The sequence below is a fragment of the Glandiceps talaboti genome, chromosome 8 (genome assembly GCF_964340395.1).
Source record: "Glandiceps talaboti chromosome 8, keGlaTala1.1, whole genome shotgun sequence".
Taxonomy (NCBI): Eukaryota; Metazoa; Hemichordata; class Enteropneusta; family Spengelidae; genus Glandiceps; species Glandiceps talaboti.
Genome location: NC_135556.1, coordinates 8656229 through 8673104, shown reverse-complemented (window position 1 = coordinate 8673104; position 16876 = coordinate 8656229). Strand labels below are relative to the sequence as shown.

Genomic DNA, 16876 nt, shown 5'->3' with positions numbered 1-16876 from the left:
TGGCTTATGGGACGAGTTGAATTTTATTCCTCCCCAGAGATTGTCGCTGAGGGCTGTCATCGCATCCATGATCGCATCCCACCGTGCATCCCACTGCACGCATCCCTGAAAGTACAATCACCAGCCACTGCAAGCGACTGCATTCTGATATAACCGGTTACCGGATTGCTTTGATATTCAGGGTGTATGTGGCTGGGGGTGGGGCTGGTGTTGGGGGTTGGGGGTTATTCAGATTTGTTCATGCTAAGGCTGCTTTCACAAAAACTTGTTAGGAGGGGGAGACTTTAGGGGGGGGGGACTTGAAAATATAAGTGTGTGTGTGGGGGGGGGGTATCTGAAAATAAATTGACATGACTTTTCAAACATGGGAAAATAAGCTTTTAAAATGTTGGTCTTCCTTTTTCAACAACAACAACAACAACAACAACAACAACAACAACAACAAAAACAGCAGCTACAAACAACAGTTGCTCACGAGTTAGTAAAATGAAAAACAAAAACAGTCAAATTTTAATTTTCTTTTAATAAACTGTTTAAGATGCCACTATTATCAATCTAAAGAAAGTGAGAGTGATTTGTTATCTGATGACAGTGACAGTGAGAATGATGATACAGCTAGTTCCAACTCTGATGAAGTTGAAGGAGAAATTGGGTCTGATGATGACGATGACAATGCCATGTTTATATACACAAGATCTGGAAGGAGAACTACCACTTGGAAATCAAAAATTTAAATAAACACATTCTGAGTCTTTGTTTAAAATCCTGCATTCACCTTTGTAATCTAACGTCAAAACCAGTCCAATAATCAGGCTCTTACAAGGTAAATGTATTACCAGGTTCATTAAGATATACAATTACTATGATAATAGGGCCATCTTAATTATCATTACCACTAATATATATCACTTGATTCCTATTCTGTTAGATGAAATGTGGCTGTCATTTTTGAGTCATACATTTATTTTCTTTTGACATTATATTGAACTAATTTACATCAAACAAGAACGGGATACATGGCAATGCATTTTATTAAGAGTTTTTTCAGTGTTATTTAGCCCAATTTGATTTCTTTTAGCACACATTTAGGAAACTGAACTGGAACAATACAGTATAAAACTCTCTTTAGATAACATGTGCATCACAATATTTGCAAATACAACTAAAATGACATTCAACTGTAACACTACTAGTATAATGTTCTAATACAATATTAAACAGAAAACAAAGACTCAGTTGGTCTGCTGATCATTTTACAAGGGTTATTCAAAGTGTAATTCATTTACAAATAAATGCTGTTTTTTGGAATGGCAATGCACTGGTTAACTTAACATTTTGTTTTAACTGGTGTTTGTGTATATATATACACACAATATACACATTGATTATATATATAATGGACAAAGTTGGTATTAAGTGTATTATGTACAGTTTTGTACTTGGTATGGAATGTTAACGCACAGGAAGAGTATTCCAAAAAAAAATTGCATAATTGGGGAAAGTTTGATCAAAAATCATGTTTGACTTCTTGAAACGGGCTGGGCTGTTGTTGGCGGGATTGTTGACTTGCAGTGATATTTGGTATGCATGTTGTCTAGGGTGTCTATTCAGATTTGTTCATGGTAAGGTAATGTGAATCATTTTCTATTTCTGGCAGATGGGGGGGGGGGGGTGTATGTATTTCCGACTTCTCCAACACCGGTTGTCGGGTTGCTTTGATATTTGGTGTCTATTTACATGTAAATTTGTTAACAAGTTGATAGTACAATGGTAGTTTTTAATTATAACCAGTCAATTGTATAATTACTGATTTGTGAATACAAGCTTCGAATTCCATATAATCACAGGGAGCCCAGGAACCATGTTACAAACAAATAAATAAATAAGCTTTTAAACCATCAAACAAACAAATATACATGGGTAAATGAAGTGTCATTTGATATTCATGGATAACTATCTATTAACATGAATGCATGTATATACTGACCTGTATACTAATGAAATAATATACTACATGTTTCGATATACACTCATCCTGCACTCATCCATACATGCACACAAACACTATACCATGGATGAGTGTCATGAGTGTATAATATATGGGTGAGAGGAGGCCGTTGAGGGCGTAACGACTTGACGGCTGAGTTTTTTGTGTGCAGTTGTTCACTAACTTAAGGGGTATTGTTCTGCCATTTTGTTGAAACAAAAACACAGTAGTTCTAAGTCATCGACCGCCTCGTTTGCTCTGAATTTGAGATGGTATGATAGGTATTTGACAAGCTCATTGTGAACTCTATTGTATCCTTCGTAAATCTCCAGCGAGAAGGTCAGGTTTGGATCTTTGTGAATGTTATCGTTTACTTTGAATTTCCGCCGCGCCATCAACCACATTTTTTATCTTCGATCGACGCAACCTCGCCTAAAAGTTGTTGGAGCAGCTCAAAGTAGGTCAAAGAGAATACGTACGATTTTATTGAAGTATAGCCTTGTAAAGTCTAGCTGTTTATTCCATAGGCACTCATGCAGAATGCTCCGTACCTGGCTCAAGGCCTCACTCACGTAGATCTCTGGGTAGTAATAGCAACTTCACGACGCTGTGGTTTACTTCCATCATTGATGTAGTAGTGTAGAACTAGAAGTCAGTCTGCAAGCAGGACTATCATCGCGGTCAAAGGACACGATTCCATGAATTAATTGATAAATAAGGTGTACAAAGTTGTGAACTGTTGAGAGTACAATGTAAATGAACTTGTATTGTTGTTTTTTGTACTACCATGGAAGTACTAGTATAACCCACTTATAGTATATACTTCCTCCATGGCTGAACAGAAAATAGTGAATGCAGTCCTATTTTGTATTGGCATGGAATTATCACCTATGTTACTGTCATCATGGAGGTAGGAAGGACTACCTCCATGCTTCCATTGTAGGGTATTATTGAGATCGTGGCATGAACACGAAAGTATCACCCACCCACATGATAATTACATGATGCGAATCTATGAATTTGAAGGGGTTTCATTGCATTGGTGATGGATCATTTCGTCCCAATTTCAACTCGTCTCATTTCAACTTGCCCCAGTGTCAACTCACCCCAATTTTAGTGCATCGGATTTCAGGGCTGATTGTTTGTTATATTTTGCAGTATCTGTAAAAGGTCTTGTTTTCTGATCAAAAACAAGGGAGGGATATTAAACCAAAGTGTAAAGACATCTTATTCTTAGTATCGACACGTCTTTTATAACTAAGATATTTGCACACATAAACTAGGTCCCATAAACTACATTGCAAAAATCTATACATTGCTTACTACATGATTTTGAAAAAAGTGAATAGTGGATAATGGGACGAGTTGAAAATGGGGTGAGTTGAAATTGGTGTGAGTTGAAAATGGGACGAGTTGAAATTGGGATGATGTGAATCGGAATCCATTGCATTTCATATGGTATAGCGATTCATGGCCATTGTCACCAATATGTATCTCAATGATGTATTACAGATTTCACTAAATTCAGAGTGTCATCACTAAAAGTGCTTGGTATTCCTGTTATCCAATCGAGGAAAATAAAGTGAAATTTGCTTCACCTGGGGTGCGCATACATAATTTATATTGCTTTTAACAAATATTGTCATCTTTATTACAGTTGACAGGTACATGTTGTGAGGTGAATTGGAAGTTGACAGCAAGAGATACAAAGTAAGAAAGACTAAATGAAGATAATGTCTAATGTACCGGAATCACAGGGCGTAAGCTCATTACCTCTACCTCCTATTCAATACATCAATCATTACACTGATGACAACATTAGGGCTGGTGTTGCCCCTACACCGCCCTCGCCTGTGGAAGATGGTAGCTACTCCATGTTTGGACATACATTTCACACAGACGACATGATCATCAGACCGCTAGAAAGCCAGGGCATTAAAAGACTACACCCACAAGTCTTTAATCACAAGCAAGAGTTGAAGAAACTGAACCATTCGATTTTGGTGAATTTCTTGGATTTGTTGGATATTTTAATCGCATCTCCTTCCACCGGAAAAAGAGAGGAGAAATTAGCAGATTTGAGTTTGTTATTCATACACATGTATCACTTGATTAACGAATATCGTCCACATCAGGCGAGAGAAACGCTTCGAGTCATGATGGAAGTACAGAAAAGACAAAGATTGGAAACAGCAGAAAGGTTCCAAAAACATCTTGATAAAGTGGTTGAACTTTTACAGAACTGTATCACGGCACTGCCTGATGAAATGGGACACTTGGATAGTAAAATTGCAGCCAAAGTGGAAGCTGAAGAAGCCATAAAAATGCCAACAGAAAAGAAAGCAGTTAGTAAAGATGAGGACAACAGTTACACTGATAAAGATAAACTCATGTGTAATCTTGTAGATTCTATTAATTAGATTCACAGTGAGTATTCTCTCTGAACAAGGGTACAACACACTCTTGCAGTTTCCAAAGTGTCCCCTTGATACAAGAAAATGACATCGTATTGAGCCCTCTGATAAAAAGACAAACATAATGTCATGAGTGAAACTGATTATAAACTTGGTATTCTTGTGAGTCACCTCACAGTAAGGAATAGGGAATCACAAGACAGACACTGCTGTGTGTCACTGGTGTGTCATATTGGCTTTGACTTTAGAGAGCACACAGGTCATCAAATTTGGTCAGCACAAGAGTTTGTCAAAGGGGGAGGGGGGGGGGGGCACTGTGACCAGATTTGTCACCAGTTTACAAAGGTAATTTGGGTTGGTATGAAATTTACCTTTGAACCCCCAGCTTCAATAGGGGAGACACACCATCCTAGCATCAAAAAAACAGCCAAACTGTCATATCTTCCTCCCAAGCTTTATTTATGAAAGAATCCTTGAGGGATAACAAATGATGTGAAGCTCATAAACCTGTTAAATTTAAAGCCCAAAGTCCTGTATGATGGTTTTCTCTGTCTGAATTTGTGTGGAATTATTTTTCTAGGTACATATATCAACATTGAAGTATGATATGACTATCAGATTTCTAAAAGAAAGATTTATTTGTGGTAAAGTGCATGTAACAGTCCTTTGCTTCTTGCATGTGTACATGTAACTTGGACTATTCTGTGGCTGCTTTACCAGTATGTTGGGTCTTCGATCTAAAATGGAACATACCATATATTTTGTGGGATGGGGTGCTTAAATACTGTGTACTGAACTGTAAATAAAATAGTAAAATAAAACATTGTGTAAGTTATTTCCATTTGAAAATCAAAGAGATGAAAACAATCTTTTGTCACATAACTTGTCATTGAATTTTAGGTTGATCACAAGACTGGCAGATTGGTGGTTTTGTATGTTTCATATCACATACCGAGTACTCACCCAACAATGATGTGTGTTTGCAAGTGACTGTCACACAGAGTGTAAACAGCTACCAGTCTTTAAATTTAGCTGATCATATGTAACATCACTTTGAATAGTCTAGAATTCTAAACTGGTACAGTATTACATTTTAAAAACTTCATTACTAATACCAGTCTAGTCACGACGGTTACAAAAGGTATTAAATTGTGGTGCATCCCTGTGGTGAACGAGCACAAAGGACGCATGTCCATGTAATCCATCACAAACTGGCAGGCTGTCGTCATCGCTCATTAATATAAGTTCATTTGATACATCTGTTTTGACTGTTAGAACTACACCGATATGCAAATGTCCAACCTGGACTCTATCTCCAGTCTGTTTAAAACTAAAATCAAATGGGGATGCAATGACGTCAACCTGTTTATATGAACACAGTTGGGGGCAGCACAGATTTCTGTGTTGGAACAACCCTCTTGACTATTAAACTGGGATTGGAAATGAATATTTTAAAACGTAATGTACTGTACGAGTTTAGAATTCTAGACTACACTTTGAAGGGCATACTAAGAGCACCATCCACTAGTTCTACCATGGAAGTATCCCCCCACACACACTTCCATGTGTCCAGATTAGTCATTCCCGCAAACTACAGTTGTTATTTCTTCCATGACACTGCAACTTGGCTTGGACAGTGCCGTAAAAGCGACTGCTTTATGGCGACGAGATTAGTACGTTGCATAGTTTGTGTCCATCGATTTAGTCACCCTTCCCACAGAAAATGTTCTATGTTTACATAGATGTTTCCTGTTGATCCAAAACTTGTTTTATTATAGGCATCATGAAAATTCCATGGAAAGATATGAAATACCCTGAGAATCCACACTGTTAGGTACTCTCACAGCACACCAGTTATCCAAAACAGTAAAATTCCGTAATAATCACTGTACAATCACCCTATATTATGTGCAAGGAATGATTGCACTCTCGTTAGCATATCATTTGCATGCAATGTTTTCAGTATTGCACTGTAGTGCAAATACCTCTAGTGTGTGCATGCACCGGTGCAAGTAATCACACAGGTACGTGTACATAAAGTTATCAATGAATGTAATTTTGTGCACTGATAGATCAATTACAAAAGACAACACTGTGGCTACATGTACAATGTGTATCTTGCTAATCTTTTATTAACAAACAAGTCATAAAGGTGAAAAACACCTTGTCATACACCAGCATTTTGTTGAAATCTAAAAAACTATTGATCAAAGGCAATAATTGGTAAATGAACAAACTGGTAAAAGTACAATCATATGGGTATGTAAATGTTAAAAACAGCTGCCAAATCAGTTAAAGTTGCCTCTCTCCACATCAAATCATTGTTTCGTTTTCAAATCAAACGCCAACATTCATCATAAAATAAGTAAATTCTTCAATTAACACCAACACATGGAAGGACTAATCTTGAAAATATTCAACCAGCTATAATTCATGTATATATTTTGCTATTGCATAGTGATCTACAATTTTGCATACTTTCTCCATCTCATCATTTTATTAATTGATTAGGTGTATGTAAATGTTAAAACCTGGAAAAGTCTCCCCTTTCTTATTCTCATGTTATATTTCAAAGACCAGAAAAAGCATTCTCCATGAAAATTGTGTAAACAAAAACAAATCTTAAAAGCAGTTAAAAAGTAAAAATTCAAGCATGTCAAATGCTCAAAACATTCACGCTTTATCCTTTAAATCAAGTATCACATCCTGAAAGCAGCGAAAAGGTATAGAGTTGAAAAAATTCAATGTCATGTCAAATGTTCAAACCAGTCAAGCTTTATCCTTCAAATTGCTTTATATCACACTCTGAAATTAGCTACAACGCAAAGGAGTTTAATAAATTCATAATGTTAAATTTTCAAAACATTCAAGCTTTATCCTTTAAATCACGCATTACATCCTGAAAGCAGCTAAAAGGTATAAAGGTGAATAAATTGAATGAAATGTTAAGTGTTTAAAACATTAAAGTATTATACCCCTTCCAACAACATATCACCTGTTGAAAGCATCTACAATCCATAAAGTTGATAAATTGAATATATTAAATGTTAAAAACATTCAAGTATTATCCTTCAAATCCCATTACATCCTGAAAGCAACTACAATGCATAAAGTAAATTTTTAATAAATTCAAGCATAATGTTAAATGTTTAAAACATTCAAGTATTATCCTTCAAATAGATCACATGTTGAAAGCATCTGAAATCCATAAAGAGATGTTTAAAACAGTCAAGCATTGTCCTTCAAACCATATAACATGCCCTGAAAGTAGCTAAAATGCATAAAGTATAATAAATTCAATATAATTGTACTATTTAATTACAACATTCAAGCATTATCCTTCAAACCACAACATTCTAAAGTAGCTAAAATACATAAAATTTAACATAAAATATAAAGTAAATGTTTTAAATATTCAACTATTTACAATCTCTAAATACAAAACACAGTGAACATTACACCAATAGTACTGTCATCATTTCCACAATGTCACACTAAATATTTTTCATTTCTCTTTAAAATTGTACAACTAAATTAGTATTTATAACCAAGCTTCAAACTGTAAAATTTCATCCGATGAAAAAGTTTCTTTTGGTCAAAACAACTTGGTACTGATCAAAGTTGGAAAAGAACCATTGCATAGCAAACCTATAAAGCATGACAATGAATTATAAATTACAAGATAGAAAAACCACAAGCGCTGGTTTTGCATTGAAGTGCATACACCTTTCCAAATGTGCAGAAAGTTGCAAATATTGAGTTGGTTGAGTTAAAGTCTCTTAGAATTGTAATACTCTAAAAGTATGTAAATAAACATAGGTATCTGAATGTAATATGGGTTTTCTGCTGTACACATTTTAATACCTTACTGTAACACCTCTAATGATTCAAAGTCAGTCTAGAAATATGCCAACGTGTCTTCATGCAGCTTATTTTCATTACTGTGGTTTTATCTTTGGATCATCTGGCACCAGCTGTAACAAAGGTGTCCAACAAAAAGATACATAATTGCGCTGGTATGCTTTACTTGCCCGAAATAATTTATCAGTACCATGTAAGTGATCTAAGACTCCAAGCACACCAAAGTTGTTGACAAACCTGGAAAAAATACACAATGCTAAATTAACAAAATGTTAGTGTGACCTGAACAAACTTTAATTCACATAGCAATTTGCGACTCGAAAACTTCAAGCAGTTCACACAAGGATTTGCAACTTCCGTGAAGCCATTCACATTACCAATTCGTGATGTGTATGAAACAGTTCACATTACTGATTCATGACTAGTGTGAAGCAGTTAATTTGCAACATGTGTGACAGTGTGAACCAGCTCATATCAACATGTACGTGTGAAGCAGTTAAGATTATAACAAGTTGCATCCCACGTGTGAAACAGTTCATATAACAATTTGCAACTTATGTGAAAAAATTCGCTGAACAATTCACAATGTGATAAACTTCATTATAACAATTTGCAATTTAATATATGAAGCAGTTCATATAAGTTACTATTTGCAACTAATGTAAAGCATTTCACATAACAATTTGGAATGTGTGAAGCAGTTCATGTACCAATTTGCAATGTGTGAAGCAGACTGAAATGCAAAACACAACAAAATAAAATCAAATACTGTCTTTGATCCTGACTCAAATAGTCTATTATGAATTTTGCAGTCGTCACGATAATATTTGTATCTATACTTGATATAATTAGGACAAAAATACTATGATAACGGTGAAGAATTTCTGACACTTGGTCTATACTCACGATACATGGTGAAAGTCATGGGCTTCATTTGAAGGTAGGAATGGTAGATGATAACCACTATGAGCTATGAGAGTAGAATTGAGGGCCATGACAAACCACAACCAGGCTGTAGCAACATGTGAGCCCATCAGTAATGGCCCCAACATCGGTGGTAGCATATTTGACATGATATGTTCAATTGGGTGGGAATAGATAGAGATAATGCAGATTGGTGCAGTCCATTCATGGTGAATTTTATGTATATGCTTGTAAAGCATGGGATGATGTAACAATCTATACGCAAGAAATTCATGAAGTGTAAAGATTAGTTGGTATTTTTAATCCTAATCCAAAGCCAGAATATATATATACAAAAATGTATATCAATTATATATATATATATATATATATATATATATATACATATATATATATATATATATATATATATATATATATATATATATATATATATATATATATACATGTATATATATATATATATATATATATATATATATATATATATATATATATATATATATATATATATATATATATATATATATATATATATATATATATATATATATATATATATATACACACTATACCACTATAGTCAACATGATGTTTGACTGTAAGATACTTTGTGATGTCTCGCCCTCACCAGCCTCCTCTTGGGGGTTGGCCGTTGTGTGAGGGCGCCTCGTCATGGCATACCTTACAGACTATGTAACTGTCTAAATGATTTGGAAATGACAAGAAGAAAACTCTCAATTTGTTTTTTAAAGATCCCAAATATCACCAATGAACAATAATTTTCACTCAGACCTATGCACCTGTGGAATCACCATCTTACAATCAGTGCCATTATGAGATTTTTTTTTCTAATCCTACCATACAGGACATCAATTTTTAAAATTATTCAATTTTTAATTTATTTTGCTAGATTGCAGAAATACAGGATCTGTAAGATCATGAGAAACAGAATTAAGTAAGGCTATATCCTATTGATTAAACAAGAAGATATTTACCTATGGCTATAGTAAAAGCCAACTTCTTCTACAAGAAGGAAGACAGTAAGTTCAATCAATACCCAGTGAAAGCTTGGTAATTCAGAACTCAAGTGTACACCTCTCCACACGTAGAGAGGGTAGACCACTGGGATCAGACAAAAGTTAACCACAATTTGATTGAAAAGCACAGTCAAAATGGCCTTACGTAACTTTACTGGGTCTACCTATATATGTTGATAAATGAAAAACATGAATTTCATTATATAAAACACAAACCAATGAACAGGGACGTATCATGACAACTGGGGGGGGGCAGGGACACTCACATAGAAAAGTCATAGGTATGTACCTATGTAACGTGTTTGATCCCCCTATTTCGACTCACATAGCGACTCTTGATTTTTAAGCATTATACACAGGTGTGACGCCTTCTTTGACTGCACATAAAACTTTTGACCCAATATTTTGGATAATCTCATTTCCAAATCATACTCGGATTTTCACACTTTTCTGAGAAAATTCATTATTCAGATACCGGTGCAGCATAAACTTCACCCTTTCATTTTGGTGAAATATTGACATTTAACTCCCATTTTCTGGCTGAATGCAGACATTTGACCCATAGTTCTGGCTGAAATTTAGACTGTTGACCTAAATTTCTTGTTGAGTTTGTGCCTGTAATTTGAATCTGCCAGAGTACACCTGTACCCATTATGCAGCCAAGTAAAAACTTATAACCCCCCCCCCCCCCCCCCCCAACATGTATCAACAAAATTAAACACACTTACTGGTGCATTCTTGTCAGGCTGGACTTTATATCTAACTATAAATTCAGGCCTTCCAGTGACATCAACAAACAGAAATAGTGATGCTAATATCCAGTAAGGTACTGTAATCACAACAAGGGTTCCTGCAGAGATAAAACATTACAATGGAGCATAAAGTTAGAAAAATAAGGACCTCAGTTGACATGGTGTACAAAATCTTATTAGTACATTACAATTTGAGAATTAAATCAGAACGGTTGTTTATATTATTTCCCTTCTTTATTTCGCATTTTCAGAAACTAAAAATAAAATATAATAAAAAAAAACATTGTGTCGCCTAATCGAAACTCGATACTTTAATTTTGGTAGTAATGTCTAAACCTGTGTTCATGTGAATATGTAGGGAATTTTCCTGTCATTTAGATCAAACAAAGTACTTGTAAATTGTGCATCCTATTGACAATTGAAAATCACATTTCAAATATTTCACATTCATATAAAAATAAACCACATGTTTCAAACATAAACAGAAAACATAAAACATGAGCATGTATAAAAATTAAGTCTCCATTGAGGAGTGGACCAAGGGAGAAGGACACTCTTCTTTTCCAGTTTTTCAAAGTGTTGAAAGTGATCACATCCTTGGACAATCAGCAATCTGCTTGTAGTAAATAACAATGAAGAATGACGGTATCGTAATCAATATATATATCTGCAATAATGAGTACAAATACGACATGACTAGTTTTCTCAGTGGACTTTCACAAAGACTAGTAATCAATACACTTCTACAATTACACGATGTAACATGATATCTTTTCATCAAAAACTAACCATAAACACCAATTGCCCATTGATTTCCATCAAAGGTCTCATAAACTTGAAGCCATCCATACTGACAGAAATCACCTGAACCACGCCAGACATGTTGTACATGCCATATAATGGTATTACGAGCTGCGGCAAACACACAGATAGCTGCACCAGTCACAAACAAATACAAACTGTACTGCTTTAAGGTGTCAATTAACAAAGTCAATCTATATGTCTGAAAGAAAACACACAATAAAAATATATATTACTGATTGCTTTTCATGCTTTTATTGAGATTAAGGGACAAATTTCCCTGAAAATCAAAGCTCTTCAATTCTCTCATTAAAACTTTGTGATATGAAAGCTTGTTCCAAGTCCAGGCATGGAGCTGAGATATGACAGCTAATGATGTATCTCAACGGTGCAGAGAACAGGCTAGGAGGTACAACAGCTAGCTAATGATGTATCTCAACAGCACAGTGAACATATTCATTCCTGCCACAAACCTGATGCACAAGAACACTGTATTTCAGAAAACAAAATAATGAATGATACATACCTTTGGTTCAGTACTAAGTTGTACATCTGATCTACAGCTTGGTTTATTCAATATTTGGTCACGTTCCATTGCTCACTAAAACATACCAGTACAGAGTAAGGGAAAATATAATAACCATGTATTAATGAGTAAATTTCTAGGAGATGTAAACTGACCCAAGTTATTACTGTTTTTCACTGTAACACCTAAAAATGGTGCCAATGGCACTGTGCACAAGTTAGTTTAAGAGGATGTTCCTTTTAGTATCTATATCTGCCAAGTAGTTTCAAAGTTTTAAATTCTTTTGACCAAAACTCAGAACTAATATGTATATCAATGATTTGTATAATCTTTTCATCACCAACAGCTTTAGACCACCCAGAAAGATCCCCACCAAATTTCAGAAAATTGACTTTGTAGTCTTGAAGTTTTAGTTTTTTGACAAGAAATCACATTTAGGCTTTTAATATCTGCATATCAACAATAATCCTGTCATATTGTCTTCAATAATTCTTTATCTGGACACATCCAAACAATATTACATTGTGTCAACTTTCAGATGAATCTGCCCGAGAGTTCAAGAGTTTAAAAGTTTTGACCAAATATCACTTTTTAAAAATCAAAAGTGCTATCTAGTATTATTATGATCAGGCCAACATAAGTATTATTTTAAAGTTTCAAATTCGACACCCTGAGTAAACCCCCCCCCCCCCAAAAAAAAAAAAAAAAAAGAAAAAAGAAGAAGCATAAACACATTCCAGCAGGCCTATTTACTACAGCACTATTGTAATTTACATGTAGTGATCGTGAATCTTAGAGGACATTGTGTGTATGTGTGTGTGTGTGTGTGTGTGGGTGGTTGGGTGGGTGTGAGTGTCTGTGTGTGTCTGTGTGTGTGCTCATAAATTGCTCGGTTGATCAGTAAAACTTGGTGGGGCATGTTACTTTGGATGTTTAGTTAGGAAATTGTTCAAATCAAAATGACCGTCTCACAATTACAAGTGTGTGATTTGGGTAAATAAATGTTTTTGTCAAATTTTGGTAAAACAAGTCTTCGTAGAAGACCCCCTCCACCTCATCAAATACTTTACTTCTATGTGACTGAATGGAGAAATTGCTGGCAACAAATAAATACTACAAAGTGTCTGATAATGCAGGAAATTGCTGAATTGCGATAATTGAATCTGGAGATCAGAGTCAAGGTCAAAGGTCAATATCTCAAAAGAAAAGTTTGAACCTGGAAATATAGGTGTAGACACTTGGTCTCTATGTATTGACGCTTTTGAGTTATGTGATAAATGATGATTGTTCACTACAAATATAGCTGCCATGGAGTAAAAAGTTATATGAGCACCAAAACTAATGCATGTGTATGTTTATCTGGTTCTGCACTGTCTATAGACATGATATAAAAGACATTAGCCACATATATTTGCTACAAAGTGTCTGCAATATGTAAGTAATAGCTTAATTTTGATGGTCTACAGTGTATGGGTCAAAATAGAGGCGATCAGCGGTCACTCAAACAAAAAAGCTTGCATGTGATTATATGGGGTTAGACACTTGAATACAGTCTTGTGAATTTTTTGAGTTATGCAGTAACATAGTGAATTTTTACTACAAGTATGGCCACCATTAAGTAAAAATTACATGAACACCAAAAATAATGTCGGTGTATACTTCTTTCCTTCAATATTACTTGTATTGTAAACATGATTTAAAAGAAACCAATATGTCTGTGATAGGCAGGAATTGGCTTGATTTTGATACTTGGCCCTGAAGGTCAAGGTCTCAAGAGATAGCTTGCATCTGATAATATGGGGTACACACTTGAATGAAGTTTCAATGTACATGTATTACAGTTTTTGAGTTACGCAGTAAATAATGATTTGTAACTACAAATATGGCAACCATTCAGTAAAAGTTATATGAGTACTAAAACTAATGCTTGTGTATAGTTCTTTTCTTCAATATTACTTGTAATATGATTTAAAAGAAATTGGCAATATGTAAATACTACAATGTGTATGTGATAGGCAGGAATTGACTTTATGTTGATAATTGACCCTCAAGGTCAAAGTTCAAGGTCTCAAAAAAAGATAGCTTGCATCTGATTATATGGGGGTGTCTGGAATGTGAATGGAGCGCCTGTGTATTACAGATTTTGAGTCATGCAGTAAATATTGATTTTTAACTCCAAATATGGACACCATTTGGTAAAATTTGCATAAATCAAATACAAATTGATATGTATGTCCCATATGATATGTCAACTTTGTGTCAGGTTTGAAAGACATTGGATGTTGCATGTCTGAGAAATGATGATGTATTACAACTGGACAAACAACAGATCTAGAGCCCATTGCCAGTAATAGCACCCCAAAGGGGGGGGGGGCAAAAATGTGAACATTATGTAGCCTAGTAACATGTCCATGCCCATAGCAAAAGTGAAATGATGGTCTATAATAGTATAATCGCCAAGACAACAACAGGGATGGCAAGAGGATAAACTTCCAAAACATATCATCCAGCAACTAAGATACTGCCCATAGCAACAGTACAATTGTGTGGTGTTTTTTAGCATAAAGAACAGGGCTCGATCAACATATGGATGAAAGTTTTGTATGGCACATTTATAAGCTGTACATGTACAGTGGTGCTAGTACTGCTACAACGGCGTCAACGCCATCATTGGCCGCCCTATTTTCAAGATACAAGGGGAATATTCTTGTCAAAACGGCCTGGCCTGCACTTGAGAAAGAAAAGAACAATCTACGAAATACTATGACGTCTAACGTCTTAACGTGTCTATGCTCCAGCACGTCTCCGTCTTGAACTTTGAAATGAACTGAAACGTGTCGGAGTTCTCTAGCTCTGACCGTAAATTTCCAGAGATAATACGCACGCAAGCAGAAACTTTAGCACAAATCAGTGAACTTGGCCGGCGAGATGTCCAATAAAAATCACTGTCTCATTTGCACTTTCAACTCCTCCCACTTTCAGCTCGACATAATTTTAACATGTCCTGCCTGCCTACTTTGAATTATTTAATATCACTTTCTAATAACTTACCCTGCTGATGTTTATTTTTATCTGTCCAACATTTGAACTACAAACAGATTACTTCGCACTGGACCTCGTAAATGCCCTCGTTAGGCTCGTACGTGTAAACCGAGTAGCGGTACGGTACAGTTCATGCAGTTAGCGCCAGTTGATCGGATGGTCTTCCATCTACATACCTTCATTTATACTAGCATTGGCTAGTTGTGCGCATGAGCGAAATTCGTAGGTGGTTTAACTAGGTGGTTTATCTTGGTGGTTTTTATACTGAGATGGCAGTCTTGTCATCTATGCTACTCAGGGTATGCTACCCACAGTGAGCCCAACCATGTTGTAAACAATAAAGCAAACAAATGACTAATAACTAAATAACTAACTAAATAATAATATATACACAGATTTAAATAAAACAAAATATGCATGAGTAAATGAAAATACCATATGGACATATGAATAGCTGTCTATATATACCTACACATATGTACAAGCCTGTATACTATTAGCTATGTTTTATATACTCTGTCATACAGATCAACATGGAGTCCAAGAACCATGTTATAAACAAACAAACAAACAAACAAACAAACAAACAAACATACATCCAACATAAATAACTAAAATAAATAAATAAAGCAATTGATTAATTAAAATAAATAAATAAATAAATAAATAATATGCATGAGCCAATGAAAGTACCATAAATCTATGAATAACTATCTATGTACATGTACATGTATCTAATCTATATAGTGAAAAAATAACACATGTATACACAGGCCTGAATACTTTCATTACTTTGTAAAACAATGCATGTAGTATGTACTATATTTCTACATACTTTGTCCAGCTTGTCATACAAACCAAAATTTGTTGATGTTGTTGTTGTTGTTGTTGTTGTTGTTGTATGGTGATTGTATAATTTTTGAAACACTATTAGTAAACATGCCTTCAGACATGCATGTACGGATGAGAGGGAACATGTCCAGGGTAGTAAAATCTAGTAAGGGGTAGACCATTCGATATCCTGGGGGGGGGTTTGGAAGATTGGTGGCGAGTCATTATTTTTTTCCCACCTGCTTGCCTGAGAATTATTTTTTTTCTCCTTCGCCTATGCTGGCAACTTTTTTTTTCTTTGCTTCTTTGAGATATCCGGATTTTTTTTACGTCAATGTTGAACACTGTTTGGTTTTCGCACAGGGTAATACAGAGAGTAAAAAGATGCTGTTCTATCACACACAGATTTTATTTATAAAACTACATATTTCATACCTGTTTGATTTTCAATTAAATAAACATAATTGACAGTTTTTATGCCATGGTATGATGACACACTGAAAATACAAATTGGAAACTTGACTGGTGAGGTCAGACATTCAGATAGACCGGTCAGTTTCTCCCGCTTGGGGGGGGGGGGGTGTCAGTGTTTTTTCCCGTTGGGTTAACAAAAAGTCACTGACCCCTGTGAATAAAGTTTCATAGCATCTGACAGTAAGCTGTAGAGGGAAGAGCTTTGAAACTGGGATATGTCTACC

General features: G+C 35.2%; 2 protein-coding genes across 3 annotated transcripts; one reads left to right on the top strand and one right to left on the bottom strand.

Annotated features, from left to right (window-relative positions):
- Nucleotides 1-2203: 2203 nt before the first annotated feature.
- LOC144438847 (mediator of RNA polymerase II transcription subunit 7-like) lies at nt 2204-4683 on the top strand. Of its 2 annotated transcripts, none has more exons than XM_078128037.1 (2): nt 2204-2326; nt 3645-4683. In XM_078128037.1, the coding sequence occupies exon 2, from the start codon at nt 3712-3714 to the stop codon at nt 4405-4407; it is 696 nt and encodes a 231-aa protein (XP_077984163.1). In that variant the 5' UTR covers nt 2204-2326; nt 3645-3711; the 3' UTR covers nt 4408-4683. The 2 variants fall into 2 exon arrangements, with proteins under 2 accessions (XP_077984163.1, XP_077984162.1); XM_078128036.1 differs by having other exon boundaries at nt 2210-2444.
- A 3492-nt stretch (nt 4684-8175) lies between these two features.
- On the bottom strand, nt 8176-15486 carry LOC144439455 (fatty acid hydroxylase domain-containing protein 2-like). Its single transcript, XM_078128742.1, has 7 exons — nt 15357-15486; nt 12306-12380; nt 11768-11981; nt 10955-11076; nt 10185-10390; nt 9169-9441; nt 8176-8499 (listed from the first exon to the last, which is right to left on the bottom strand). The coding sequence occupies exons 2-7, from the start codon at nt 12372-12374 to the stop codon at nt 8340-8342; spliced, it is 1044 nt and encodes a 347-aa protein (XP_077984868.1). The 5' UTR covers nt 12375-12380; nt 15357-15486; the 3' UTR covers nt 8176-8339.
- Nucleotides 15487-16876: the final 1390 nt, after the last annotated feature.